General features: G+C 42.1%; 1 protein-coding gene across 1 annotated transcript; it reads left to right on the top strand.

Moving 5' to 3' along the window:
• Window positions 1-652: 652 nt before the first annotated feature.
• slc47a2.1 (solute carrier family 47 member 2, tandem duplicate 1) lies at window positions 653-24154 on the top strand. Its single transcript, NM_001080179.2, is given in 17 exon segments — window positions 653-960; window positions 1678-1779; window positions 1862-1930; window positions 2007-2155; window positions 2360-2402; window positions 2499-2543; window positions 4492-4589; window positions 4727-4824; window positions 15134-15247; window positions 15730-15797; window positions 19207-19315; window positions 19462-19537; window positions 20321-20390; window positions 21443-21575; window positions 23303-23397; window positions 23479-23557; window positions 23645-24154. Coding segments are annotated over 17 exon segments (1773 nt in total). The 5' UTR covers window positions 653-771; the 3' UTR covers window positions 23881-24154.
• The last annotated feature ends 3792 nt before the right edge of the window (window positions 24155-27946 follow it).

Raw genomic sequence — 27946 nt, 5'->3', positions numbered from 1 at the left:
TGGGAAAGAAAGCGTTCTTGCAGGACTCCCAGAGTTCATTACAATGCTTTGGATTTATCTTCAATGCCTTCTCCATCTTTCCCCAGAGATGCATGCTCAATAATGTTTATGTCAGGTGACTGGGCTGGCCAATCCTGGACCACCTGGACCTTCATTGATTTTTAGGAACTTTGTTGTGGAGGGTGAAGTATGAGAAGCAGCGTTATCCTGCTGAAGAATCTGCCCTCTCCCGGTTTGTAATGTATCATTTTCAGCTCAAACGTCTTAATACCTCAGGCTGTTGATTTTGATTATATTAAGGAATTCCTACATAATGATTCTCTAATACACTCTTTTGACATAGTGGTTGGAAAATAAGGGATGAAAGCACAATTGAATCATCATAGTTATTTTAAAGGCTAAACCTGCCATGAATGATTCACTACAGTGATTGTATAATAATAACAATGTTTTACAGCACATTTTAAAATCCACTCTGTTAATTCTATTGACCTTTGTCTTTGAATGTCGGGGTCCCTTTAATGAAACCTGACCCGAGCACACAGTGAGTCTGTTTATGTAATAACCTCGTGGAGTTGAGCAGCAGCAGGCAGGGCTAAACTTACTACCACACTCTATTAAGTATCTCCTCTATGACATCTTCCCAGACGTCCTTCTGCAATGAACGTTTAACACATCATTGAACGCAGTTCATTTCGTGTAGATGCTCTGCTGTTCTGTGACCAAATATAAGCTGCTTTGTGGAAATTGAAAACTGTATACATAACGAAAATGGACAGTATTACCAGTTACACCGTAACTCAGATGAATGGAGACACGAAACAGGAGAAATGTGACGATGTTCTGTCAACGTCAAGTACACAGAAGTTTTGTGGAGGATGTCGCAAGAAACTCCGGAGTTTGTTACCAGTCAATTATAAAACAGAAATTGTAGAGCTCTTAAAACTGGCTGGACCAGTGGTAAGTACATGAATAGTGCATTTTTATAAAAGCTATTCCAGTTTAAAGTTATTTAAACGTATTAACTAACTAATATAAGTATTTATTTAACTTCAGTGCCGTTTTACAATGTTAATAATGAAGCATACACCCGAAGGTCAGATTTGTTGAAATTAGTTAACTACATTAGTGACATCTTTCTAAAGCATTCGTTTATCTTGGTTATTTTTAATGTCGATATTTAACTAAAAACAATATGACTATTGCATAGAACTAGAAGTAATTCGAATGACTGCACCTTATCAGATAAAATGGTCAGTTGACATTAATTTTTGGAGATGACATCTTTAAAATTGAGGTTCATCAGAAACAATGTTTTCATGGGTATATGATACTATCAGATATTATTTATTGGGTGGCAATTTTAGTTCAATGTTTTGTTCGTATTTACATTTTTATGACAGTATTTTTCATACTATTGCCTGGCAGAAAAACTATAGAAAGAGATTTTTATTTTGCATCTAATATTCATCTTAGAATCCATCTTAATATATTGTTAATCAACAACAACAACAAAGTATTACTTCAGAACTAATTGTCAGCTTCTCACATTCGTTGTAGAATAGGGAACGTGACATATACATATAGTCACATACAGTAGTGTGGTTTTAATATTGAAAAAGTGCAAAAGTCTAGTACCTGTATCAGTTCCTGAAAGTGTTTCTCTTTTTAATGCAGTTTATCTCTCAGCTGATGATCTTTCTCATCAGCTTCGTCAGCACTGTGTTTTGTGGACATTTGGGGAAAACTGAATTAGCCGGTGTGGCTCTGGCTATTGCTGTGAGTTTACAAGTGAACTTATATATAGTGTCTTTCATTAAATCACTCATTACATTTATAAACGCATCTTTATTGCTGACAGGTTATCAATGTGACGGGCATCTCCATCGGCTCTGGACTGGCGTCTGCATGCGATACGCTCATCTCTCAGGTCTGATAGTCAATGTTCAGTAATGTGAGAGTGAGCTGTGCTCGAGTGTCATTCAATCAAATTGTGTCTCCTGCAGACGTTTGGCAGTAATAATCTGAAGCGGGTGGGTGTGATACTGCAGAGAGGGATTCTCATCCTCCTGCTGGCATGTTTCCCCTGCTGGGCGCTGCTCATCAACACAGAGCCCATCCTGCTGGCTGTCCGACAGAGTCCCAATGTGGCCAGGTCTCTCATTCAACAACATTAGATTCCTAAGTCTGCTGATTAAACAGTTGTTAGCATAATACAGTGGTAGCAGATGATGCAAGTATTGTGAAATAAGGTCAATCTTGATGTCATATAATGTGGATGTGTGACAGTCACATGAATTTACAGTCATGTCAGTTTCGTTAACTGTTTGTGAACTCTTGTTTCTGTCTCTCTCAACAGTCTGTCACAGCTGTATGTGAAAATTTTCATGCCTGCTCTGCCTGTGAGTGACACATTTTAAATGTTAATTCCTCTTTTACTATACAAATAAATGTTGCATTATATCTTGGTAAAAATAACAAATATAAATGTCTTTCAGGCTGCTTTTATGTATCAGCTGCAAGGACGGTATCTTCAAAATCAGGTAAACCCAGACTCGATTGTTATATAGTTTGTACATAGGCTACACTTCACTAAAAATGCCGTTATATTAATTGGATAGTTAACCAAATCTACCAAATTGCTATTAATTACTCAACCTTGAACTGTTCTAACCATAATATTATAATTTTTTTTGTTCTGTTAAACACAAAATTGGATATTTTAAAGAATGTTGTAAACCTTTAACATGCATAGTAGGATAAACTAATACTATGGAAGTCAGTGGTTACATGTTTCCAACATTCTTTAAAATACCTTCTTTTGTGTTTAAACACAACAAAAAACTCGGTCCCACTTTATATTAAGTGTCCTTAACTATTATGTACTTACATCAAAAAAATAAATACAATGTACTTACTGTGTTTATAATGTATTTGAGAACACTTGTGGTGTTTTTGAGTTGGAATAAAGGTTGGGTTATGGACAGGTTTGGTGGTATGGGTAGGTTTAAGGGTGGGTTAAGGTGTAAGGGATGGTCAACAGTGTATTTACTAATGTAATTACAAAAGTACATGTATTTAATCAAGCATAAGTACACAGTATGTACATGTATTTACACAATAAGTACATTGTAACAAGCTATTAATTCCTGTGTAAGTACATATTAGTTAAGGCCACTTAATATTAAGTGGGACCAAAAACTCAAACTGCTATGGAACTTTTATGAAGTCAAGGTTGAGTGAATGATAACAGAATTTTTATTTTTGCGTGAACTATTATTTTAAAAAGCTATTTCTACCTGTTTTAATTAATACAATTTTGTTAGTTGTGTAAATTCATGTATTAAAGTGATTTAGGAATATTATATCAGAATTTTGACTTGAATAAGTTTATGCCGAGTTCAGACTGCATGATTTTCAAAGTAGTCGTGATGTAGTCCTGGATGTTTTCACAATGCATGACTATCTGGGCTAGCGTTCCGTCGATACTTTGTTTACACTGCAAGATGTCTCGGCGATAAGGTGGTTCACACTGCATGACTTTAAAATAAGAAGAGTTGCCAACAACTTTGTCCAAACTACTTTTCACAACCAAACACACGCGAGAAGAAATGAAAACAATGCGAGGTCAGGTAATATACATCATGTTATTAACTACAAAGTGAGAAAGCCTTTAGTGGGGTAGAAAATTTATTTATTTTGCTACCCTGTCTTTGAAAGGGAGAAATTATTCTTAAACTTTTTTTTTTTTTTTCGACAAGGTTGTGCGTATTGTTTAGATCACACATCAAACAGACACGGTGCTCCTGCCAAATTTTGAGTATTTTTTCCTCAATTTCTTGGGTCCAAATAAACTGAAAATAAGCGCTTTAAACTCCCCAAACCCCCCCCTACCGCAGGCCTGCAGGTACCCACAGCAGTGAAAGCTGTTTTCTCATTGGCTGTAGGTGATCGTTGATGTTATTTTCAATCAGACCTCATTTCGCACTGCTTGATTTGAATCGCCGACAGCTCCAGATATCATTGGCAACTCATCAGCGATTCTCTCATATTGAGTCTTTGAAAGTTCATACTGTGTGATTGTTACTCGCGGGAACGAACACCGATTTGTCTGTGATTTCAGGCATTTGTCAGTGATTTATTGAAAGCTGTCGCTAAGTCAAAATCGGGGCTAAAATCATGCAGTCTGAACTCGACATTAGTTAACATACTGGTTGTTGTGATTTTAGTTGTGAAGTTCAGGCATGCATGTTTTGTTGATCCTGGGACAACATTCTTGTTCACAACTAAAGCATTACTCCTTCCCTAAAACCCTAACCATAGATTAATAGGGAAATTATGAGTCAGTTAAAATAGCCAATAAATTTTACATGACTCTAATATTGTTCCAAGTTAACTGTTAATCCAGTTACTTGCTGAAATCACATTCACTCAATTTAGATGAACCCGTCGGTGTATATGAGTGTGATATTATGTGTATTGTTTGTTTAGGGTATTATCTGGCCTCAGGTGATCACAGGAGCCGCAGGAAACATCCTCAATGCTTTAATAAACTACGTCTTCCTTCATCTGCTTGAACTTGGTGTGGCGTAAGAAGCTGACTAGATTTGTTTTAGCTTGTTTTCTGGGATCTTAGTTTATCATCACCTTTTAGATCCTTAAAAGTAAATATAAGATCAGATTTCTTTAATCGGACTGGTATTTTCTGTTTCTTTTAAACCAATAGAGGATCTGCTGCAGCAAACACCATTTCCCAGTATTCCTTGGCTGTGTTTCTTTATGTATACATCCGCTGGAAAAACCTGCATAAAGCCACCTGGGATGGTGAGTGTTTATCATTTCCTTTTTTGAAGAGACCGTATGTTTTATGATCTGAAACACAAAGTTGAAAAAACTTATGATGTTCAAGAAATGTTTATAAATGCATTCTTTAATAATAATAATAATAATAATAATAATAATAATAAATTATTTTCACATAACACCTTAAAACTTAATAGGCTATATGCACATATAGGGTTTTTCAGCCAATTATAAAACTCCGGTGAAAGCTTAATGGGACTATTTTCAATTTTATATGGTATGCTTTTCCAGCATCGATGTTGTAATGTAATTACAATACATTCAGTTAAATAGACTCAAGCATTCATTTAATTGTTCAAGTGTAAAACGAGATGAAAGATTGTGTGGTTGCTTGCGCTGTCAGGATCAGAAGGCAGCTCCATTGAACATGCTGGGGTAAAATAAACTGACATATTTTAAAGAAATGGTGGGGGGAAATAGAATTTAACGCAGTGCTTCTTGTTTGGTCTGAGACACACTTTACATCATGTATCTATCAGTCAGTGAAGATAACTGATTTTTAAAGAAATCAGACCTTAAGCATGGCAATTTTATAAAGGAAAGACAGTTAACCGGAAGCCCTGAGGCTGGCCGGCTGAAATTAAAAGTTTGTGTGCATATAGCCCGTTCCTAAAGTGATTTACACTTAAAAGATACAAGGATAGTAGAAAAACAGTTCCCCTTCGGTTGGGGAACTTCAGTGCCATGAATGGGAGGATTCGGATCAGAAGCCGCTTATCTGGAGAGTATTGAACGGGCCAATGAATGAAATTAATTGGCAGCGTAAGCTTGCGCAGGTGTGCGACATCTGCAATCATCTCAGCATATAAGCACACCTGAAGCCAGCAGACGCCATCCTTTTCGCTTCAGATCCTTTCTGAGTGAGTCGATGAGGGTTCCTCTTGCTGATCAGCACTTCAGAGCGAACGAGTGTGTCTCCCGGTCCAGAGTGGGTCTTCGCGGTGGCAGACGGTCGAGCTGGGTTACTCCCTTGCCTGCGGTTCTTTGGGTCCGGTCCTCCAGAGCGGTGCGTATAGTTGCAACTTTCCTAAAAGAGCAACACAGTCGTGCAGCACGTCCTTTTCAGGATGGCGCTCCGACTGTGCGTTTCTGGATGCGGGGGTTTCCTGTCTCCGGATGATGGACACGATCACTGCATTGCATGTTTGGGGGTCCAGCATGTTAATGCGGTGCTCGCGGGCGGTTCATGTCGTCATTGCGATGCCATGACCGTTGCACAGCTAAGATCGCGGCTAACTTTCGCAAGAGAGCGAGCCACCCCAGTTGCCTCCTGTTCTAAAAAAGCAGCGGGCGCTCGGGCAGATCTGAGGGTTTCAGCGGGAGCTAATCCGCCGCCCACGGGCTCGCGGACCTCTCGCTCCTCACGGCGCTCCATCCAAGCTTCGGGTGGTGAGAGTGATCCGTCTAACCAGATTGTAGCTCTCACACTCGCTGACACCGGAGATCAGATGTCCTCCGCGGCATCGGAGGGTGGGCTTTCACTGTCCGACGAAGATCCGGACCCGCTCGCCCCCTCCGGGCAGGTGAGCGCTGTCAAATCGGATCCTGAAGCGGACATGTTAGCCGTGCTTTCCCGGGCTGCTTCGGCCGTGGGGTTGGAGATGGTTTATCCCCCAGCTCCGCGGCCGGACCGACTAGATGGGTGCTACGTAGAGGACCAGAAGGCGAAGCCTTCGAAGCCTCTCGTCCCCTTCTTCCCGGAAGTGCACAGTAGGCTCACGCAGTCCTGGAGGGCACCTTTCTCTGCCCGTGCTGCGAGTGCCTCCGCCCTCACCGCCCTTGACGGCGGAGCTGCCAGGGGGTATGAGGCGATCCCGTCAGTGGAGCGCGCTATCGCGGTCAATCTTTGTCCGCGCGGCGCCTCTACGTGGCGGGGTTTGCCCCGCCTCCCGTCCAAAGCCTGTAGGTTGTCTGCCTCCCTCGGAGCCAGAGCTTATAAGGCTGCGGGCCAGGCTGCTTCTGCTTTGCACGCGATGGCCACCTACCAGCGCTACCAAGCGCAGGCGCTGGCCGAGCTGCACGAGGGCGGGTCCAACCCAAGCTTATTACATGAGCTGCGCACCGCGACCGACTATGCTCTTCGGACTACTAAGTCCGCCGCGTGTGCGCTGGGGAGGACGATGTCCACACTTGTGGTTCAGGAACGCCACCTCTGGCTAAACCTGGCCGATATGCGCGACGTTGACAAAGTTCGCTTTCTTGACTCGCCCATATCCCAGGCTGGCCTGTTCGGCGACACCGTCGGTGAATTCACCCAGGAATTCAAGGCGGTGAAAGAGCAGTCGGATGCGATGGGCAATGTCATCTATCGGCGTGGCCGTAAGCCCGCTCCGCCCGCCGAGCCATCCACCTCCGCTGTTCCTCGCCGAGGGCGCCCGCCAACGAGTGCTGCCCCGCCCCCGCCTGCGCCTCCGGCCAAGCGGGCGCGGCGTTCACCTCGAAAGCAGGCAGCCCCTCCTGCCCAGGGCGCCGTTAAGTCCGGTAAACGGACCGCGAAGCGTCCCTGAGACAGGCCATCCGGAGAAGAGGAAACTTGCTCTTTCCCCGCTGGAGGGCGGGGCCCCGATAACAACGGTACTTTTCAGTGCCACCAAAACATCAGTAAAAGAGCACTTTTTCCCTTCCCCGGATGTGACTGCACGAGTTCTGCCAGTCCGGGACGCGCTGCCTTCCGGCTCGCAGACTCTACGTGCTTCGCCAGTGGCTCACGAGCGCTGGGGGGACGGTCTCCCTTCCCTCAGCCCTCCAGCCCCCTCTCCGGAGTCAGGGTGCGGAGCCAGAGCGAATCGCTCTCCTCCAGCTTTTCCGCGGGACCCTCGTGCTTCCCGGATCAGCACACCCACTCCGCGCTGCCCCACCGCTGGTACGTCAGCGATTGTAGCGATGACTCCATTAGCGAGGGCTCTGCCTGCCTGGTTAGCGCGGGCCAGCCCCTCGCGGTGGCTCATACGCACAATCAGACTCGGTTACGCGATTCAGTTCGCGAAACGGCCCCCCAAGTTTACGGGCGTGTATTTCTCCAGGGTCAACCCCCTGTCCGCCCCTGTCTTGCGAGAGGAGATTGCTGCCCTCCTGGCGAAGGGTGCAATCGAGCCGGTTCCTCCAGCCGAGATGGAGAGTGGGTTTTACAGCCCATACTTCATCGTACCCAAAAAGAGCGGTGGGTCACGGCCAATCCTAGATCTGCGCGTTTTGAACCGCTGTCTGCACAAGCTGCCGTTCAGAATGCTCACGCAGAGGCGCATTCTCCAATGCGTTCGTCCTCGGGATTGGTTTGCAGCCATAGACCTGAAGGACGCGTATTTCCATGTCTCCATTCTTCCACGCCACCACCAATTTCTGCGGTTTGCGTTCGAGGGTCGAGCATGGCAGTACAAGGTCCTCCCCTTCGGGCTCTCTCTGTCTCCGCGGGTCTTCACCAAACTCGCGGAGGGTGCCCTAGCGCCCCTTCGGCTCGCGGGCATTCGCATACTCAATTATCTCGACGACTGGCTGATTTTAGCCCACTCGCGGGAGCAATTGATTATGCACAGGGACGAGGTGCTTCGGCATCTCCGCCTACTGGGGCTTCAGGTCAACCGAGAAAAGAGCAAACTCGCCCCCGTGCAGAGGATTTCTTTTCTCGGGATGGAGCTGGACTCGATCACCATGGTAGCGCACCTCTCCGAGGAACGCGCTCGCCTGTTGCTGAACTGTCTGAGGGAGCTCGACAGCAAACTAGTGGTCCCACTGAAGTTCTTTCAGAGGCTCCTGGGGCATATGGCATCCGCAGCCGCCGTCACGCCGCTCGGGTTGCTCCATATGAGACCACTTCAGCACTGGCTTCACGATCGGGTCCCCAGACGCGCATGGCACGCGGGCACACACCGGGTCTCGGTTACTGCGCTGTGTCGCCGCGCCCTCAGCCCTTGGAACGACCCCTCGTTCCTACAGGCCGGTGTGCCTCTAGGACAGGCGTCCAGCCATGTTGTTGTTTCAACAGACGCTTCCAACACGGGTTGGGGGGCCGTGTGTCGCGGGCATGCGGCTGCGGGCCTCTGGAAGGGTGCCCAGCTGCATTGGCATATCAATCGCCTAGAGCTGTTGGCAGTGTTCCTCGCTCTCCACCGCTTTTTACCGGTGCTGGAGCGGCAACACGTGCTGGTCAGGACGGACAGTACGGCGGCGGCGGCGTATATCAACCGCATGGGGGGTATGCGCTCTCGCCGCATGTCTCAGCTCGCCCGCCGTCTGCTCCTCTGGAGTCACCCGCGGCTGAAATCGCTGCGCGCCATTCACGTCCCAGGCACGCTCAATCGTGCAGCCGATGCGCTCTCACGACAGCTGTTACGCCCTGGAGAATGGAGACTCCACCCCGAGTCTGTTCAGCTGATATGGGCGCGATTCGGGGAGGCCCAGATCGATCTGTTTGCTTCCCCCGAGAACGCTCACTGCCAGTTGTTTTTTTCCCTGACCGAGGGCTCTCTCGGCACGGATGCACTGGCCCACAGCTGGCCTCGGGGCATGCGCAAGTATGCGTTTCCCCCAGTGAGCCTGCTCGCGCAGTTTCTGTGCAAGGTCAGGGAGGACGAGGAACAGGTTCTGCTAGTTGCGCCCCTTTGGCCCAACCGGACCTGGATATCAGAGCTCTCACTCCTCGCGACGGCCCTCCCCTGGCGGATCCCTTTGAGAGAGGACCTACTCTCTCAGGGACAGGGCACCATCTGGCACCCTCGCCCCGATCTTTGGAACCTCCACGTGTGGTCCCTAGATGCGAGGAAGACTTAGGTAACCTACCGACTGCGGTGGTTAATACCATCACTCAGGCTAGAGCCCCCTCCACGAGGCGCGCCTACGCCCTGAAGTGGAGTCTATTCACTGAATGGTGCGTCTCTCGCAGAGAAGACCCCCGAAATTGCCAGATTAGTGTTGTGCTCTCTTTCCTTCAAGAGAAGTTGGACAGCAGGCTGTCGCCCTCCACTCTCAAGGTTTACGTGGCCACCATCTCCGCTTATCATAGCGCGGTAGCTGGCGGCACCGTGGGAAAGCATAACCTGGTCATCCAGTTCCTTAGGGGTGCTAGGCGAATTAATCCATCTCGCCCCCCTCTCATGCCCTCTTGGGATCTCGCCCTCGTTCTCACGAGTCTGCGATCCGATCCCTTTGAGCCACTCGAATCAGTATCTCTAAGATTTCTGTCCCTGAAGACAGCTCTGCTGGTTGCGTTGGCCTCCATCAAGAGGGTCGGGGACCTGGAGGCATTTTCGGTCAGTGACTCGTGCCTGGAATTCGGGCCGGATTACTCTCACGTTATCCTGAGACCCCGCCCCGGTTATGTGCCCAAGGTTCCTACCACCCCCTTTAGAGATCAGGTAGTGAACCTGCAAGCGCTGCCCCCGGAGGAGGCAGACCCAGCCCTTTCTTTACTTTGTCCAGTTCGCGCTCTGCGCATTTATGTGGACCGTACTCAGAATTTTAGATCATCTGAGCAGCTCTTTGTCTGTTATGGCGGTCGGCAGCAGGGAAGTGCCGTATCGAAACAAAGATTATCCCACTGGATTGTGGATGCCATTTCACTCGCTTATTCGAGTCGAGGTCAGCCGTGTCCCCCGGGAGTACGTGCACACTCCACTCGGAGCGTTGCATCCTCTTGGGCGCATGCACGCGGCGCCTCTCTAACAGACATCTGTAGAGCTGCGGGCTGGGCGACACCCAACACATTTGCAAGGTTTTACAATCTGCGAGTGGAGCCGGTTTCCTCAAGGGTATTAGGTAACCCTTTGGTGATTGAGGAGACAACTCGGTAGGGTGTTGAAACACGCTTGCTGCGCCATTCTCCCTAACACGGAGGTACGTGCGCCTTTTTTATCTGTCAGTAAAGTTCCCCGTCAGGTGAGCCCTGCAGATTCCTCCGTGGCCCCCAGCACTGACTCAGCGGAGGAGTCACTTGCTGGCCCACTACGTTGTAGGTCTGCCCGCTGGTCAGCCCGCGTTTTGGGTATAGGTGCCTGCTATGCGTGATCCCCACTAGGCGATCCCATATGCTTATTCCGCCACGGTTAAGTCCCCCCCTGGGCGGACCCGTGTCTTCCCTCTCCGCTAACCACTCTTTGCTATGCGTACTCCCCCTTTTTAGGGCTAGTCCATAGGTAAATTCTGCCATCTATCCCCCCCTTGGGTAACGGATGGCCTCCGCAGCGTCCTCCCTATCGGGATTGCACGCTTCCCAACGTACTGTCGTATTTCCTAGAATTATCTAGATGCTCACGACTTCCCAAAAAATATATCTAAATCCGTAAAACTTCTGTTGAAGTAGGATAAATTAGGGCCAGGGACACGTTGGAGGACCGCGCCCCCCATGATGTGGGTGCGTCACGCTTGCTTGACTATCTCCTCATCGGGGGTGTTGGTAAGGTGCAGTCATTATGGCGCTTTCCATATTCTCCCATTCATGGCACTGAAGTTCCCCAACCGAAGGGGAACGTTCGAGGTTACAGAAGTAACCCTTCGTTCCCCGAGGAGGGGAACGGAAGTGCCATATTCCGTCGCCATAATGACTGTCCCTTAGCTGTTTGAAAGTCTCTTCAGCTTAAAAGGATGGCGTCTGCTGGCTTCAGGTGTGCTTATATGCTGAGATGATTGCAGATGTCGCACACCTGCGCAAGCTTACGCTGCCAATTAATTTCATTCATTGGCCCGTTCAATACTCTCCAGATAAGCGGCTTCTGATCCGAATCCTCCCATTCATGGCACTTCCGTTCCCCTCCTCGGGGAACGAAGGGTTACTTCTGTAACCTCGAACGTTATCCAGAGGTTATGCAAAATTATATCAAAATAAAAGAAGTCAGATATTAACACTGTCTGTTCATTTTAAGGCAACTGAGATGATTCTTGCATACATAAATCTAGTTATGGAGACTGCTTAAACATTACATGTTACTGTATTAATTAAAAAAAAATTTAATCAGTTACATTATATTTGTTTATTTAAAACATTTTCACATTGCAGAGTTACTGAAAAGATGATTACATAACTTGCAGGAGCAATGTGTAACAGGTTTATGTGCTGTGCAGAGCATGTTCTTTTCCTTTTTAATATTTGACCAGAAAGCGTAGTGTACTGTGTGACTGCTTAACATGATCCAGGGGAGAGTTCACTAAAATGCTTCTGACGAGTCACGTGTCATCAGGTTCATTCTACAGGATTCCATTGGGTCATGGAATATCATGTAATTGTAAAGAGCCATGAAACCCCCCTGTTTCAGCAGGGTTTGTTCACAAATTTTTTTTGGAAAAAGTCAGGAAACTGGGCGTGTCCGGCTCTGTTTAGGGGGGAGTGTTGGAGGAGTGAAAAAAGCAAGGTCTGTAAAAATTTGCATAAAAATGGGAGTGTCGGTTTGGGCATGGGCTGATTTTCACAGAGGCAAAACAAACAAGGATGCAGAGGAGAAAGACCGTGACTGTGTTTACATGGACATCTGTAGTCGAATTATTTGCCAAATTATTAAATGGTGGACTTTAACTGCAGTTTGGCTCTTTCATTCAGGGAATTCATTCATGTCCCTTGCTAAAAACGAGATATTTGATTCGAGGAACTGCTGTAAGCTTGTATTTTTCATGCAATGTTTGATACCGCACGGCGAATGAGAGAAAAAAAACTCATGATTTCCCGGAAACTTAGATGCACACGGCAGGTAGCGTCAGAAAGCCAAAAATTCGGTGAAAATCCTACACGAGGTTAAAGTTTGGTTGTGGTGCTACCATGTTTACACTCTGTGCAATAGTTTGTTCGATACGAACAAACTGAATAAACAAAGAGCACTGGTCGCTCACTTTCACGTTTCAGTTTGAAAACGCATAAGTTTTGCTACGGTTACGCCAACCGTCCACACTACGCCGGAGTTCTCGAGCGCCGAAAACGGAGCGTTTCGAAAACGCTGGAGAGGCCGTTTTCATTCTGAAACGCTGCTGCTCCGTCTCAGTGTGGATGATGGAAAACGGAGACATCTGAAAACCTAGGCGGGGCTGTAGACATTCGCCTCTCTGATTGGGGCTTTTCCTGAATATTAAGTAGCCTAACACACACAGTACAGTCCTGCATCTTCTCCGTGTAAGTTCAGACTTCGCAAGTTTGATCAAGGCTGCAGTCTCTTCTTCTCAGTTTGATATGGAAAACAGACTATACCGAGGACACGGGTAAATCTTCAAAGGGAACAGTGTACTTTATAACTTCATTCACATCACCCTGGCTTCGTTGTTTCACTTTCTCAACAATAAATTGTATACATGATTTAAGGAACTGCCTATTTTCATTTTAATATTAACAACTAAACAGACAGCAGAAATGTTGAGGTGTCGTGCTGCATATATGAGCACCATCTTCACTGTGTGGATATTTATAACAAAACGGAGCCGATAACAACTGCCTCCTTTCAATTTCAGTGAAAATAAGAAACACACCCTCTCTTTTGCTGAATATCAGTTTTAATAATCGATAATGGCCATTATAAAAGTATAACATACAATAAGTTTTTACATTATAGGAAATAAAGGCAAGCGATCAGTCAATATACAGAATTTACGTGCTTACATTAATCATTAACTTATCTTTGCGCTCAGCAAAAACACGTTACCTGAGAAAAAGTAAGATTCTAATGACCAAAGTCAGGGAATATGTCGTTAGATAAAGACAACAAGATGAATGAAATATCCCGTTTAATAAATATAGTGAGATATTAGATCCAGCGGTAGATGCTTGATGAGAAGTCCGACTAGCAGAGCTCTCATCTGGGTAGATGAGCTGCAGCGCTTGCCAGAGAGTGTCTGTGTGGTCACGTGATGTGCGTTTTCAGCGTTTTGGTGTGGACGGAGAGCAGTTCAGAAACGCTTGGTAAAACGCGAGTGTGGACACGGATCGTTTTCATTCTAAAACGCCGTTTTAAAACTAAAACGCACTAGTGTAAACGGGGCCTCAGTTGTCTAAACACTGTGACAGTAATAAATATTAATGAAGTTGCTCAATAGAGCGCGCTGATTGGTTTGAACCAAGCTTTACTCATGCATTAATGCATCACACTGTAAGACGTAATAAGACACACTCTAGTACAGACGTCCAGTCTGCACGCTGGATTCCACGCTATTATGTCATGGCCGTGACGCAGCTTCAAAAATTCGTTTTAAACCGGAAGTACGAATTTGCTTGAAATAACGCAAAAACAACCAATTTACACTTTTTTTGTGAAATATAGGTGTCCTAATAGTGTTTTTAGCAGTGTGGGACACATATACAACTGTCAACAGCTCAAAAAATGTGTTTTGGTGTTTCGTGACCCTTTAAAGACATATCTTTTTGGTCAAGCTTTTAATTTTTAGTGTTTCTGTAATTGGATTTTTTAACTTGCTTTATTATATTTTCTTTTATTGGTATGTTTTCCTTTACCTGTTTTTTATTGTAAAGCGCTTTGTGAGTTAATGCATATGAAAGGTGCTTTATAAATAAACCTTTACTTACTTACTTATGCTCATGAAACAATTAACTGAGTAAGAAGTGACTGAGAATACATAGAATGTATTAAATGATGTCATTGCTTTGAAATGACATTTCAACATTTGTTAAGTTTTAAGTTTTGCTTTTTATTGAATAAAACTAAAAGTTCCTGTGTTAAAAAATTAAAAGTTTAATTTCAACTGTCTATACATTGAGGTTTATATGGATGTTTTTGAATTGAATAAAAAATCAATATTTGTTGAGTAATTTAGTTAGTTTTTGGACAAAGTAATCAGACAAGTAATTTAAATACAGTTTTAATGATGGAATGAATAATTACTGGCCAGAATAATATAGATTTTCTGAGCTTTGGCTTCAAAATGACTGCTTTAAAGACTGGATGTTAAAAAGTAGGTGACAAAAAAGCTAAATGTAAAGTTGGGTGCACTTCACAGCATGGAAACACCTTAGATCTTTTTCAAAATCTTCAGCTGTGGTTCTCATATTGTGCATTAAAGTCATCCAAAACGATATTCAAGCTAAAACTATTTTAATAATTATCTTATTTTGACAGATTATATTATTAGTATTATTATAGTATTAATATACAAACATAACAGCAATATCTTTTCTGTTTATAAAATATCATGAAAATTATAATTTTTTTTTAGGCAGGGAAAATTCAGGGAAATTTGACAATTAACTTAAAGTGGGAACCCTGCTTTTAAAACTTTCTTCTTAGACAGTCAGTGTTGGAATCGTCATGTCCATCTGCCATATCACTCTCTCTCTCTGTTGTTTTAGGCTGGTCTCGTGACTGTCTGCAAGAATGGGGTGCCTTCATCCGTTTGGCTCTTCCCAGCATGCTCATGCTTTGTGTGGAGTGGTGGACGTATGAGATTGGTGGATTCCTGGCAGGTTTGCAAACTACTGCATATTATAGTCCACACAAAACTGAACAACTGGTCACACTTTACAATAAGGCTCAATAGTTAAGGTTAAGTAATGCTTAAAAGTAATTTACTAACATGAAAATACAGTAGTTCATTGTTAGTTCATGTTAACTCATGGTGCATTAACTAATGTTAACAAGCATGGACTTGAATGTTAATAATGCATTAGTAAATGTTCAAATATGATTAATAAATGCTGTACATGTGTTGTTCATGATTAGTTCATGTTAGTAAATGCATTAACTAATGAACCTTATTGTAAAGTGTTACCGAACATATGTTAATGTGTTTACTAACGGGTTGTCAAAATTTGTTCTTCAGTAAAACATTAAATAATATTTTAGATGAAAATGTAGTCATTGGGAATTCATAAAATCAAGTAAATTAACAGAAATTCCTCATCTGTTCCTTTAAATGTACGATTTTGATGATACTTCTGGATTGTAGGGCTCATCAGTGAGACGGAGCTGGGAGCCCAGTCAGTTGTGTATGAACTGGCCACCATTGCATATATGGTAGGTGTAATAAGTTACTTGGGAAGTAAGAAACTGTACACATATTTTGGTTTCAGGATCTCCTCAGACCCAACAGAGCCAGCTGTTTGCTGGTCAATGGGTCAGGATATTACCGTTACATAAATACGAAAGATAAACTGAAATCAGAACCTGTTGACAAAACTGTGGAACTAAGACGTGTTTCATTTCTGTTTTCCCACATTACTTTAAGTATCTTTTTCCTTTAGCAAATAGTATTCTGTTATCCTCTGCATGGGAGGTGAAAACAGATACATGGGTTGATGGCAGCAACCAAATCATACATTGCAACCGAAGCTATGCTTACTCTGTCAGACCAAAATCCATTGTTTGATTATCTGATCAAAGGATCTAAATCATTGATCTGTGTCATCTTTATGTGTATTCCTGTGGTGCTATTTGCATTTATGGAATATCTGCTTTGGTTTTTATGGCAGATTATAAAAATCATGTCAATTCATTGCTGTGAATAACATCTGCACCTTAAGAATCACTTGTCATTTTGCTTTGTTATAAGGGTTGCCTTATGCCTTTTTGGGCTCCCCCATAATACTAGAGAGTAAGATATGAACATTTATGGAATGAAAGATAAAGATTGTAATACATGTTTCTTCAAGTTTATGAACTAAATAACTGAAAGGAATAGTTCAGCCAAAATGACAATTTACTCACCCTCAAGTGGTTTCAAACATTTATAGGCTTCTTTCTCCTTTTGAACACCACAGAAGATATTGAAAAAGCTGAAACCTGTAACCATTGACTTCCATACTGGAAAAAAAAAGCAAATACTATGGAAGTCAGTGGTTTCCAGCTTTCTTTGAAATATCTTCTTTTTTGTTCAACAGAAAAAAGAAAGTCAAATAGGGATGGAACAAGTAAAGGGTGAGTAAATAATGATACAATTATGCTTAACTTTTTAACTGTTATTAGGGAAAAGTATGAATTGTTGAACTACAGTGCATCCGAAAAGTATTCATAGCGCTTTACTTTTTCCACATTTTTTATGTTACAGCCTTAATCCAAATTGATAAATTAATTTATTTGCTCAAACTTCCTCACACAATACCCCATAATCACAATGTGAAAAAAAGATTTTGTGAAATTGTTGCAAATTTATTAAAAATGAAAAACCTGAAAAATCACATGTACATGAGTATTTTCAGCCTTTGCCGTGAAACTCTAAATTGAGCTGAGGTACATTATGTTTCCACTGATCATTCTTAAGATGTTTCAGCAGCTTAATTGGAGTTCACCTGTGGTAAATTCAGTTGATTTGACATGATTTGAAAAGGCATACACCTGTCTATATAAGGTCCCAGGGTTAACAGTGCATGTCAAAGCACAAACTAAGAATGGAGACAAAGGAATTGTCTGTAGACCTCCGAGACAGGATTGTCTTGAGGCACAAGGCTGGGGAAGGTTACAGAAAAAATCCTGCTGCTCTGAAAGTTCCAATGAGCACAGTGGTCTCCATCATCTGTAAGTGGAAGATGTTTGGAACAACCAGGACTCTTCCTAGAGCTGGCCAGGCCATTTAAGCTGAGTGATCGGGGAAGAAGAGCCTTAGCGAGGTAATCAATAACCAGATGGTCACTCCGTCTGAGCTACAGCTTTCCTCTGTGGAGAGAGGAGAACCATACAGAAGGACAACCATCTGTGCAGCAATCAGGCCTGTATGGTTGAGTGACCAGACTGAAGCCAGTCCCCGCCAGGAATTTTCCAAAAGGCAAAGACTTCAAGACCATAAGAGACAAAATTATGTGGTCTGATGAGACTAAAGTTAAACTCTTTAGAGTGAATGCCAGGCGTTATGTTTGGAGAAAACCAGAAACCGCTCACCACCAGGCTAATACCATCCCTACAGTGAAGCATGGGGGTGGCAGCATCATGCTGTGGGGATGTTCTTCAGCAGCAGGAACTGGAAGACTAGGCAGGATAGAGGGAAGATGAATGCAGCAATGTACAGAGACATCCTGAATGAAAACTTGCTTCAGAGTGCTCTTGACCTCAGACTGGGGCCACGGTTCATCTGTTGTCCAGCAGGACAATGACCCAAAGCACACCGCCAAAATATCAATGGAGTGGTTTTTACAACAACTCGGTGAATGTCATTGAGTGGCCCAGCCAGAGCCCAGAACTAAATCCTATTGAACGTCTCTAGAGAGATCTGAAAATGGCTGTACATCATCGCTTCCTATCCAACCTGATAGAGCTTGAAAGGTACTGCAGAAAGGAATGGCCAAAAATGCCCAAAGATAGGTGTGCCAAGCTTGTGGCATCACTTTCAAAGAACTTGAGGCTGTAATTGCTGCCAAAGGAGCATCAACAAAGTATTGGGCAAAGGCTGTGAATATTGATGTACATGTACAGGTTTTTTATTTAATAAATTTGCAACATTCAAAAAATTTTTTATTCACATCGTCATTATGGGGTATTGAGTGTAGAATTTTGAGAAAATAAATGAATTTAATCTATTTTGGAATAAGCATATATCATAAATATTGTCGAAAAAGCGAAGCTCTATGAATACTTTCTGAATGTCAGAGTCAAACAGATTTGCAACAATTTCATTTGAATTGGGTTTAAATATGAATAATTTAAGATTCCAATGAAATATGGCCAAAACATGCATAGATAGTCTTAACAAGGATTATATACACTATTTTTTCTACATCAATTTGCTAAAGTCTTAATGAAGTATTGTATTTATTTACTGTATTATTTTCATGTTTGCCCGAAGAGCATGCACAGGAATCCAACTGCACAACACACTTTACTGAAGATGCAGATTCATCCTTATGAGAGAGAGGGTTTTTTAAGGTCAAACTTGAAGTCTGCAACAGTTGCTAAGCAACCACATCTTTAATCCACCCTCTAATTGAGATTATTACATCAAGCCGCAGGAATAATTGAAAAGCATGTTCAAAATACTCTCTTAACCCAAATAGTTGACTTTACTTGAAAATTGTGTGGAAACGCATTGCCTTAAACCACGAAGAACGGAAGAACTACACTTTAAATGGGACATATGATTCAAGCATAATTTTAGAAGGGGTTTAAACACAGTTGTGTGAATATGTGCAGGCTCTAGTTGTTCAAATTAATTAATTCTGCTTTTATAATCACACTTCATCAAAACAGCCTGTAGAAACATTTTGATTAAATTATTTTCTTTGTGCATGCCATCAGAGAGGGAAAGCTTCGCCCATTAGTGACAATCTCTCCCTCATTATCATAAACAGCTCTGAGTGAGAAGCAGCCGTCTGCATTTAATCTGCTGCTATGGTGACACACAGGCATGTTTTAATCTTTTAGTTGGATAGGTTGATTAAGTTGAAAAGAACAAATATTTTATATTGTTATTTAGTTTTTCATTATCTTGACCTTTCAGTTTCCTCTGGGATTTGCGGTGGCCGCCAGTGTGAGGGTGGGAAATGCTCTTGGAGCTGGAAACACAGAACGAGCCAAACTGTCTGCCAAAGTAGCTTTAGTCTGTGGAGGTTTGTGGCTGTTTTTACATCTTTTCTATGAAATATGCTACATTTACCAGATCTAATAACTATTCAGTATGTATGTATGCATTAAAGCACTTTTACTAATAACATTTCTAATTATGGCAATCATTTTATTACTGTTTCTTTTCTAGTACTTGTTTCCTGTGTGGTTGCCACCTTAATCGGATGTACCAAAGATGTTATTGCATACATTTTTACCACAGAGGAGTAAGTATTTTTAGCGATCAAGTTTGTTAAATAAAAATATAACACTTTACACTGGGTATTGTGTATTTCTAATTCATACTAGAATCATGCTAGTAACATGCTAATTCATGCTAGAATCATGCTAACAACATGCTAATTCATGCTAGAATCATGCTAGTAACATGCTAATTCAGGGGTCACCAATCTCAGTCCTGGAGGGCCGGTATCCCTTCAGGGTTTAGCTCCAACTTGCCTCAACACACCTGCCTGGATGTTTCAAGTATACCAAGCAAGACATTGATTAGCTGGTTCAGGTGTGTTTGATTAGGGTTGGAGCTAAAATCTGCAGGACACCGACCTCCAGGAACAAGTTTGGTGACCACTGTGCTAATTCATGCTAGAATCATGCTAGTAACATGCTAATTCATGCTAGAATCATGCTAGTAACATGCTAATTCATGCTAGAATCATGCTAACAACATGCTAATTCATGCTAGAAACATGCTAATTCATCCTAGAACCATGCTAGTAACATAGTAATTCAAGCTAGAATCATACTAACATGCTATTTACACTTTAAAACCACTTCAAACCTTCAGACTCGGCTTTTCAAGCCACCATAAAGTTTGTCCTCAAACTTTAAAATCTAGTTATAATTACTATATACCAATAAGGTCACTTGTATTCATTTAAATAGGAGATACTGCAAAACGATTTGGCAGCCCACCTTCTAAATAGAATAGACTCTTTATGCTTAAATAAATCTCTCTTACAATCTCTCTCTAAATAATCTCTCTCACACAGGGAAATAGTGAGCAGAGTTTCACAGGTCATGATCATGTATGGCTTCTTTCATCTGTTTGATGCCATAGCGGTAAGATATTCAACTATATTCTGCACTACAGAAGATAATGAATATTATATATTATTCCCATTAAAAAAATCATTACATTTTGTGAGCAAAATGGATTTATGTATATCGTAATGTGCATTTATTTTTCCATTGTTGTTTAGTTTTGTTGTATTTAGGCTATTCTGTTGTGACTATTAATACTGTTTTGTTAGATTAGCATTTCATAAATAATTTATTTTAGTGACTTTTAAAACAGAAATAATGTGTATTTCATTTAATAACATATAATCAAATTGTTGAGATAATTTAAAACTGGGGGATGGAGGGGTTGAGGGATAATGGTGGGGGGGGGGGGGGGGGGTCGCTTGGTGATTTCCCAAAATCAAGTAAATTTTAATGATCTAAATATATAACCAGATTTTATCCATAACATACAGAAGAAAAAAAAAGGTTACATTCAATATAACAAATAAAAAGACATCAGCCTTGCGTTTATATATATTTTTTGTAATGGATTGGGACCCCTTGGGTGTTTATGTACAGGGTGGGCCAGTTATATGGATACACCTTAATAAAATGGGAATGGTTGGTGATATTAACGTCATGTTTGTGGCACATTAGTATATGTGAAGGGGCAAACTTTTCAAGATGGGTGGTGACCATGGTGGCCATTTTGAAGTCGGCCATCTTTTATCCAATTTTTGTTTTTTTTAAACAGGAAGAGGGTCATTTGACACATCAAACTCATTGGGAATTTCACAAAAAAAACAATGGTGTGATTGGTTTTAACGTATCAGCGTAATCGCTGATCTAAAACATTTAATTAAACAAGCAATTTCAATCTTTGTCATTTAGAACAATTATCCTTTTTTTATTCATATCTGCTTTATTTAACAAACTAGTCACTATAGTCAGCTCTATTTTAAAGTGTAATATAAAAAGAAGAAATGTTCCAATTTCATTTTCTGTTAAAATTCCGTTATACTTTAACTTTGTAGACATTTTAGAAATTCTGAAATTTTATCTTGACAATAGGACAATAGTCAAAGTAAGTTTTTTTCTTCTGTCTGTAGGGCATTACCGGTGGCATTGTCAGAGGTGCCGGAAAACAGCTGCTTGGTGCTCTCTGTAACATTGTGGGATATTATTTTGTGGGATTCCCGACTGGAGTATCTCTGATGTTTGCGCTCAGCATGGGAATAATTGGTAGGTGATTACAAACACATTGAAGTGTTGCCAATCTAATCACGCGTGGAAAGAGCTGAAAGCAAATGTTGTGTAAAACATATTGAGCTTTCAACTTCTTTTGGAGATAGTTGAGAATGTATTTTTTGATGGTTTAGACTCCTTCATACTTTCAACCTAAATCCAATTTCTCTGCAAATTAACAAATCGAATGGACACCATATAAACCCCTACAACCCAAACAATCCCTTCGGTTCCTATATTCTGATTTCATTTCATTCAGTTGTGCCACGGGATCTGTAGAGCTTCAATACACACTGTGGACAATGAATAATTAATTTTAGGTTTCATCAGAATCAAAAATCGTCAGCAATAATAGCGGTTTGTAATGAGGTTAAAGCTCAATCTTAATTAACAGTATCTTTTGACGTTTAACATTTACCATGGGTTTAATGTGAGGGATGGGTTTAGGGGCAGGGGTGAGGTAGGCTCATACAATAAACACCCCTTTCACACGAGGCTTCAGCGTCAACAATTGACAGAGGGTGTGTCTGAAGTTGGGGCTGACGCGATCGTCATAGCAGCGTCAGCCGATGAAATTAGTCAGCAATCGGCTACTGCTGAGCTGGTGTATTTGCATACAGCGATCTGATTGGCTGACTCTTCTGTCAACGCTTGAAAAGTTGAGAAAGTCCCAACTTCTGCAGTGAGCAACGCCTCTCAAGCAGCGTAGACAGATCCACAATGCAGTTCGGCAATGCCTAACGTCACCCATTCAAAGTGAATGGAAAGCATTGTAGCTGACGCCCATGTGAATGGGGCGTAAGTGTTTTTTTTACTGTAAAAAATACATTGCAACTATGGTGAGGCTCTATAAACCACCATTACAAACATGTGTGTGTGTGTGTGTGTGTGTGTTTGTGCATCTGAATTGTTCAAAACTAAGTGAAGTTTATTCATAAACAAATTTCGAGAGGATCACGTGCTTATGATTGTTCACAGCTGTTCCAACTTTAGCTAATGACTGATTATCCTATCAGACGATCCTTAACTCACTATAAATAACCAGACTTTTCTCATCTCAATATCTTCGTCTTGAAGAAACCCCCCCACCCAACCCTACTTTCCCTCCTTTCAAACGGGCGTCACGGTGGCCAGCGATTAGCGCTGTTGCCTCACAGCAAGAATGCCCCTGGTTTAATTCCTTTCCAAACCAGACGGCATTTCCGTGCGGAGTTTGCTCGTTCTCCCCGTGGTCGCGTGGGTTTTCCCCGGGTCCTCCGGTTTCCTCCCACAGTTCAAAAACAAGCACTCTAAACAATTAATCAAAATACATTAGCTAAACTCTGAGTACACCTTTCAGCATACATATCCGACACTTAGCTACAACAAGCAAGAAGGGGAGTCATCGAGATCTACCTGAGCTCAAACTTCCCTCTCGCCTTGCAGCGGGAGGGAGCCCAGGGCTCGAGGATCTTATAAGCTCAGGGCTCTCTCCCGGGACAGCACGCCAAACTAGCTTTACTATCAATCATCAGCAAAGTGTGAACTCTTGAAGTTTTACATTGTTAGTGTATTTCCTGTGGTTATAAACGAACATCTTAAACATTTTCTGGAGAATTTTTACACTTATCTAAGCCATTGTAGACGCTAATTTAACTTTAAAGGTTTTGATCGCTCCATTGACTGTCTGAAGAGTACAAGTATGACACAAAAGTTGAAACTAATCAACATTTTGCTTTTCTTAGGCCTCTGGATTGGCTTTTTCGGTTGTGTCTTCCTACAGTCTTTGTTCTTCATCATCCTCATTTACAAACTGGACTGGAAAAAAGCAACTCAAGAAGTAAAATGTTGTTTCTTTTCCAAGTCTATATAGTTGTGTTTGGATTTGGATTGACTAGAGTTTTTGTCTTCCCATTTTCAGGCTTTGATCAGAGCGGGTGTTCAACTCACTGAGACCAAAGATGAATCCTTTGGTTTGGAAAATAAGGGCTGCACTGAAGGTACTGTCTGTCTGTGCTGCTCTATATGATCATGTTCATTATGTTTCGTTCAGTGCTGACGTTCTTTGGTGATTGATTATTAAACAGAAGCAGCAAAGGAGTCTCAGATCACTGAAGAAGGCCTGACAGATGCAAACACAGACCTGGAAGGACTTAGTAAAGGAGGGGAAGGAATATCTGAGGCTGGTGCAAAGACCACAGTTGGGGCAGTTTTGACCACCAAACAGCTCATTGTTCGTAGAGGACTTGCAGTTTTGTTAATGGTGCTTATATTAGCTGGAGGAATTGTGTTAAATGAGATGCTTGTTAGATATCTTAGATGAGCATATTAATACAGGGCTTTAACTGCAATGCAATTTTTAAACAATCCACCAAAGCAGATTTAATATTTTGATAGGTTAAAAATGTTTTATTTATTTTTCTATTTATTTTTAATTCCATGCAGCCTTTTAAGCTCTTATATCTGTTGTGTTAATTATATCATGGTACTCGCTTTGGGAAAGTTGTGAAACTTTCCGGGAATAGTTTTTTTTAAGTACAGTATGTGTGTGTGTGTGTGTGTGTGTGTGTGTGTGTGTGTGTGTGTGTGTGTGTGTGTGTGTGTGTGTGTGTGTGTGTGTGTGTGTGTGTGAATAGTTATCATACCAAAGTATAGTCTATTTGATTTTTTTATTTTGAACATGTAAAATAAAATCAGAATTTTCAGATTCTATATATAGCACCAAATAAATGATTTTATTTGTCTTTGACACAAAATGTGTGTGAAATAATTGTCACAGACAGAATGTCAGTTGTTATTTGTCAAAAGTGCAACTGCTCTTACAGGGTAGTAGCCTGAAAAATATGCATTTCAATTTTAAAAGCTTAACCTCTTTAGCTCACTCACTTCAGTTGATCATTCAATTTTGCACTGTTCTGTTACAGTCAGTTTAGAAGTGAGTGACTCTCTTTACATCTTGTCTGCAGTGTGTTATAATACAGAGGTTAGAAAGCCTGCAGAACTCAGTACTGGACTGAAACTCTAACATTTGATCTGTGAGTGAATCCTGACAAACTTCAACTTTTCTGACTGGACATCACTCTCAAGAAATCAAGATATTAGTGACAAAATTTTTAGCAACGCTGCACTAATTTGAAATGCTCTCCAGAGGGCAAACAAATCATTTTCATCAGGGGTGGGGAAATGAGACCATGGGGCCCAGAGGCTTATGGAGACAATACAGGGGGAAGGATTGGAATGCGAACCCAGATTTGTCAAACAACTGAACGTGATTTTGGCTGAGGGGGCCGGAAGCAAAAGCCTGTGCATTGGGACAGAGAATCCTAAAGGACACCGCTGAGTACTCCTAGAGAAATTTTTGCCTGGGCCTTAAACCAAAAACATTTATGCTATGATTAGATAAAGCTAAATTTATAATGCAAAATTATAATGCAACTTCTATTGCAATTGGGATTTCTATTCTGTGCAATTTCTATCTAATAATATCAAAATGATTGATATTATGTGCGGGTGAGGCAGTGATGCAGTAGGTAGTGCTGTCACTGTGTCGCAGGTTCGAACCTTGGCTCAGTTGGCGTTTCTGTGTGGAGTTTGCATGTTCTCCCTGCCTTCGCGTGGGTTTCCTCTGGGTGCTCCGGTTTCCCCCACAGTCCAAAGACATGTGGTACAGGTGAATTGGGTAGGCTAAATTGACCGTAGTGTATGAGTGTGGGTGTGAATGTGAGTGTGGATGTTTCCCAGAGATGGGTTGCGGCTGGAAGGGCATCCACTGTGTAAAAACTTGCTGGATAAGTTGGTGGTTCATTCCGCTGTGGCGACCCCGGATTAATAAAGGGACTAAGCCGACAAGAAATGAATGAATGATATTATGTGCAATTTCTCTTTTCAAACAGTTCTAATTTTTATTAATAACTGATGTATTCAGAACAAATAAAATTCTGCATATCTGTTGACACCTTATGTTTAGATACTTGACAACGAATGCAAAGAGCAGGATTTGAGAAAACAATGTAAATAGCTTATCAACAGTTCATAATACTGCATTATTTTTACTGTGAATGCAAAATGTAACCAGAGAGCAGTTTATCTCCACAAGTTTTCAATAAATGTTTTTACCTAAACAGAACTACAGCGTCCTAAATGACTTGACTATGAACATTGTAAAATATATACATCATAGAGACTATTAGTGCAATCATTCTACAACACACAATGGTTTTGATATGCAGCCCAATTCATGTTCTTTTTGGCTCCTCCCTTTATTTATCAGGGGTCGCCACAGCAGAAGGAACCACCAACTTGTCCAGCATATGTTTTACGCAGCAGACGCACTTCCAGCTGCAGCCCAACACCAGGAAAAACCCATACAACCTTGCATTCACACACATACACTTCGGCCAATTTTGTTTATTCAATTCACCAGTTCCACATATCTTTGGACTGTGGGGGAAACCAGATAACCTGGAGGAAACCCACGCAAACACAGGCACAACATGCAAACTCCACACAGAAATGCCAACTGACTAGCCGCGGCTCGAACCAGCAACCTATCTGTGAAGTGATCGTGCTACCGACTGCACCACTGTGACACCCTGCAAGAGAACAGACTCAAATAATAAAAAATATAATGATTAGCTTTCAGTACAATACAATCCCACATAGCAAAATTTCTCTGGCCCAGCTCTGGCCCACACAATCAGGTTTTGCTTTGCCCACATGCCGCAGTGAATTACGGTACATGACTGGACCAAATCTGGCTTCCAGACAAGGGCCAAACATGGACCATATCTGAGCCAAGTCTCAGCCAAGTTAATAACTCATAACTGGGCCTGAACTGGGCCAGATAGGTTGGTGTGTCTTGATTGCAATGAAATTGATAAACCCATGGAGTGATGCGATTTAGGCACACTATGGGCACGCTTTTTCTCAAAGTGACCTGATTGGTAGAATTTTTTTTCTTTACTTAAAAATGATTTTAGTGTATTTTAAATGTGGGTCAAAACTGGCCAAACTCAAATGGCCCACTTATCAAATTTTAAAATCTGGGCCAAATACTACGTTTTTCATCTGTCCCAAATCTTGTGTGCCACCTTAAAGACGGTGCCACCTCTGCCAAACCCGGGCCATGTTTGGCCCACATGCTGTATGCCAGTGCCGGATGAATGCCTGCTGTGCCAGCTTTATGCCAAATCTGGGCCAGAATTCTTTGCTACTAGGGATGATACATTTGAATATCTAACAGAAGTATTTTTGGAACACTTGAATAATTAAGAGGCTAGGCTACAATTCTCTCCTTTTACAGGAAGTGCCTTTTTGGATTCTTAAGAACCAAAGGGACTCGGAACCTCAATGTAACATCCCTTTCAAAATAATAGTGCATCTTACTGTATGGTGACCCCATTACTATCCTGGTGCATTGAGCACAGACTACAGGACAATCACCCCCTGTTGGCATCACAAACACATCTTACAGCAACAACCTACATAGTTTTCCCAGGAGGCGTCCCATCTCAGTTTTGGCCAGGTATGAATTCTAAGCTTCTGTGGTGATACAGCCACCAGAATATATGGTTGAGGCAGAGGGTTAAAACCTTGTGTTGTCTTAGAAATCTGTATAGACCATTCTCCTTTTGGGTCAAAAATGACCTGTTTTCAATTAACCTTTAAAATAAAGCAGCGATATTATTTTAATCCTCAAATCTGTTTTTCACAAATAAACAACCACATCTCCAGGACAAATGTTCCCAAAGGACAACCCTAAATGTGTACAGCCTTCATGAAAATTAGAAAATTATAGAAACATAAAAATTTATAGAAACATAGAAAATTATATTTTTTATTATATTTTTTATCTAATGTTGGAATTATTTTAGAAAAAGTCACCAAAATTTAAGATTAAAACAAACATTGTTTAGTTTTTCTTTCTGTTGTAAAAATGGCGACTGGGTCATTTTTGACCCATAAGTAGCCAGCAGGGTTAATTTATGTTCAGTTGACTAAATGACCAAATGACTAAATAAAGCCACTGTTGAAGGGCAACTGAACGATGAGAGCAATTAAATTAACTTGTTTGTTTTCACCACTAGCTGCGGTCACACTGGGCTTTTCCTCCCATAGACTTTCCTCCCATTCATACGCACGCAAAAACGTCAGATCGGAAATGCAGGGTCTTGCAGTTTCGCAGGTCACTGCCGTCTAAAAGCTTAGAATGGCCGAGAGGCGACACTCAATGGAACATTGCATTGCAACAGCAGCGCCCAGCAACAGCCCTGGATTCCGCCATTTTGGAGTGAAAGTGATCAGCCATCCATCCGTTTGTTAAGTGATGACGTATGTAATACTGTTTCCGGGTCCAAGCCGCCATTCATTTGAGTGGAGAAATCATTCGT

Source organism: Danio rerio, chromosome 21 (assembly GCF_052040795.2).
Source record: "Danio rerio strain M-AB ecotype USA chromosome 21, GRCz13ab, whole genome shotgun sequence".
NCBI lineage: Eukaryota > Metazoa > Chordata > Actinopteri > Cypriniformes > Danionidae > Danio > Danio rerio.
This window is presented reverse-complemented; position numbering and strand designations above follow the sequence as displayed.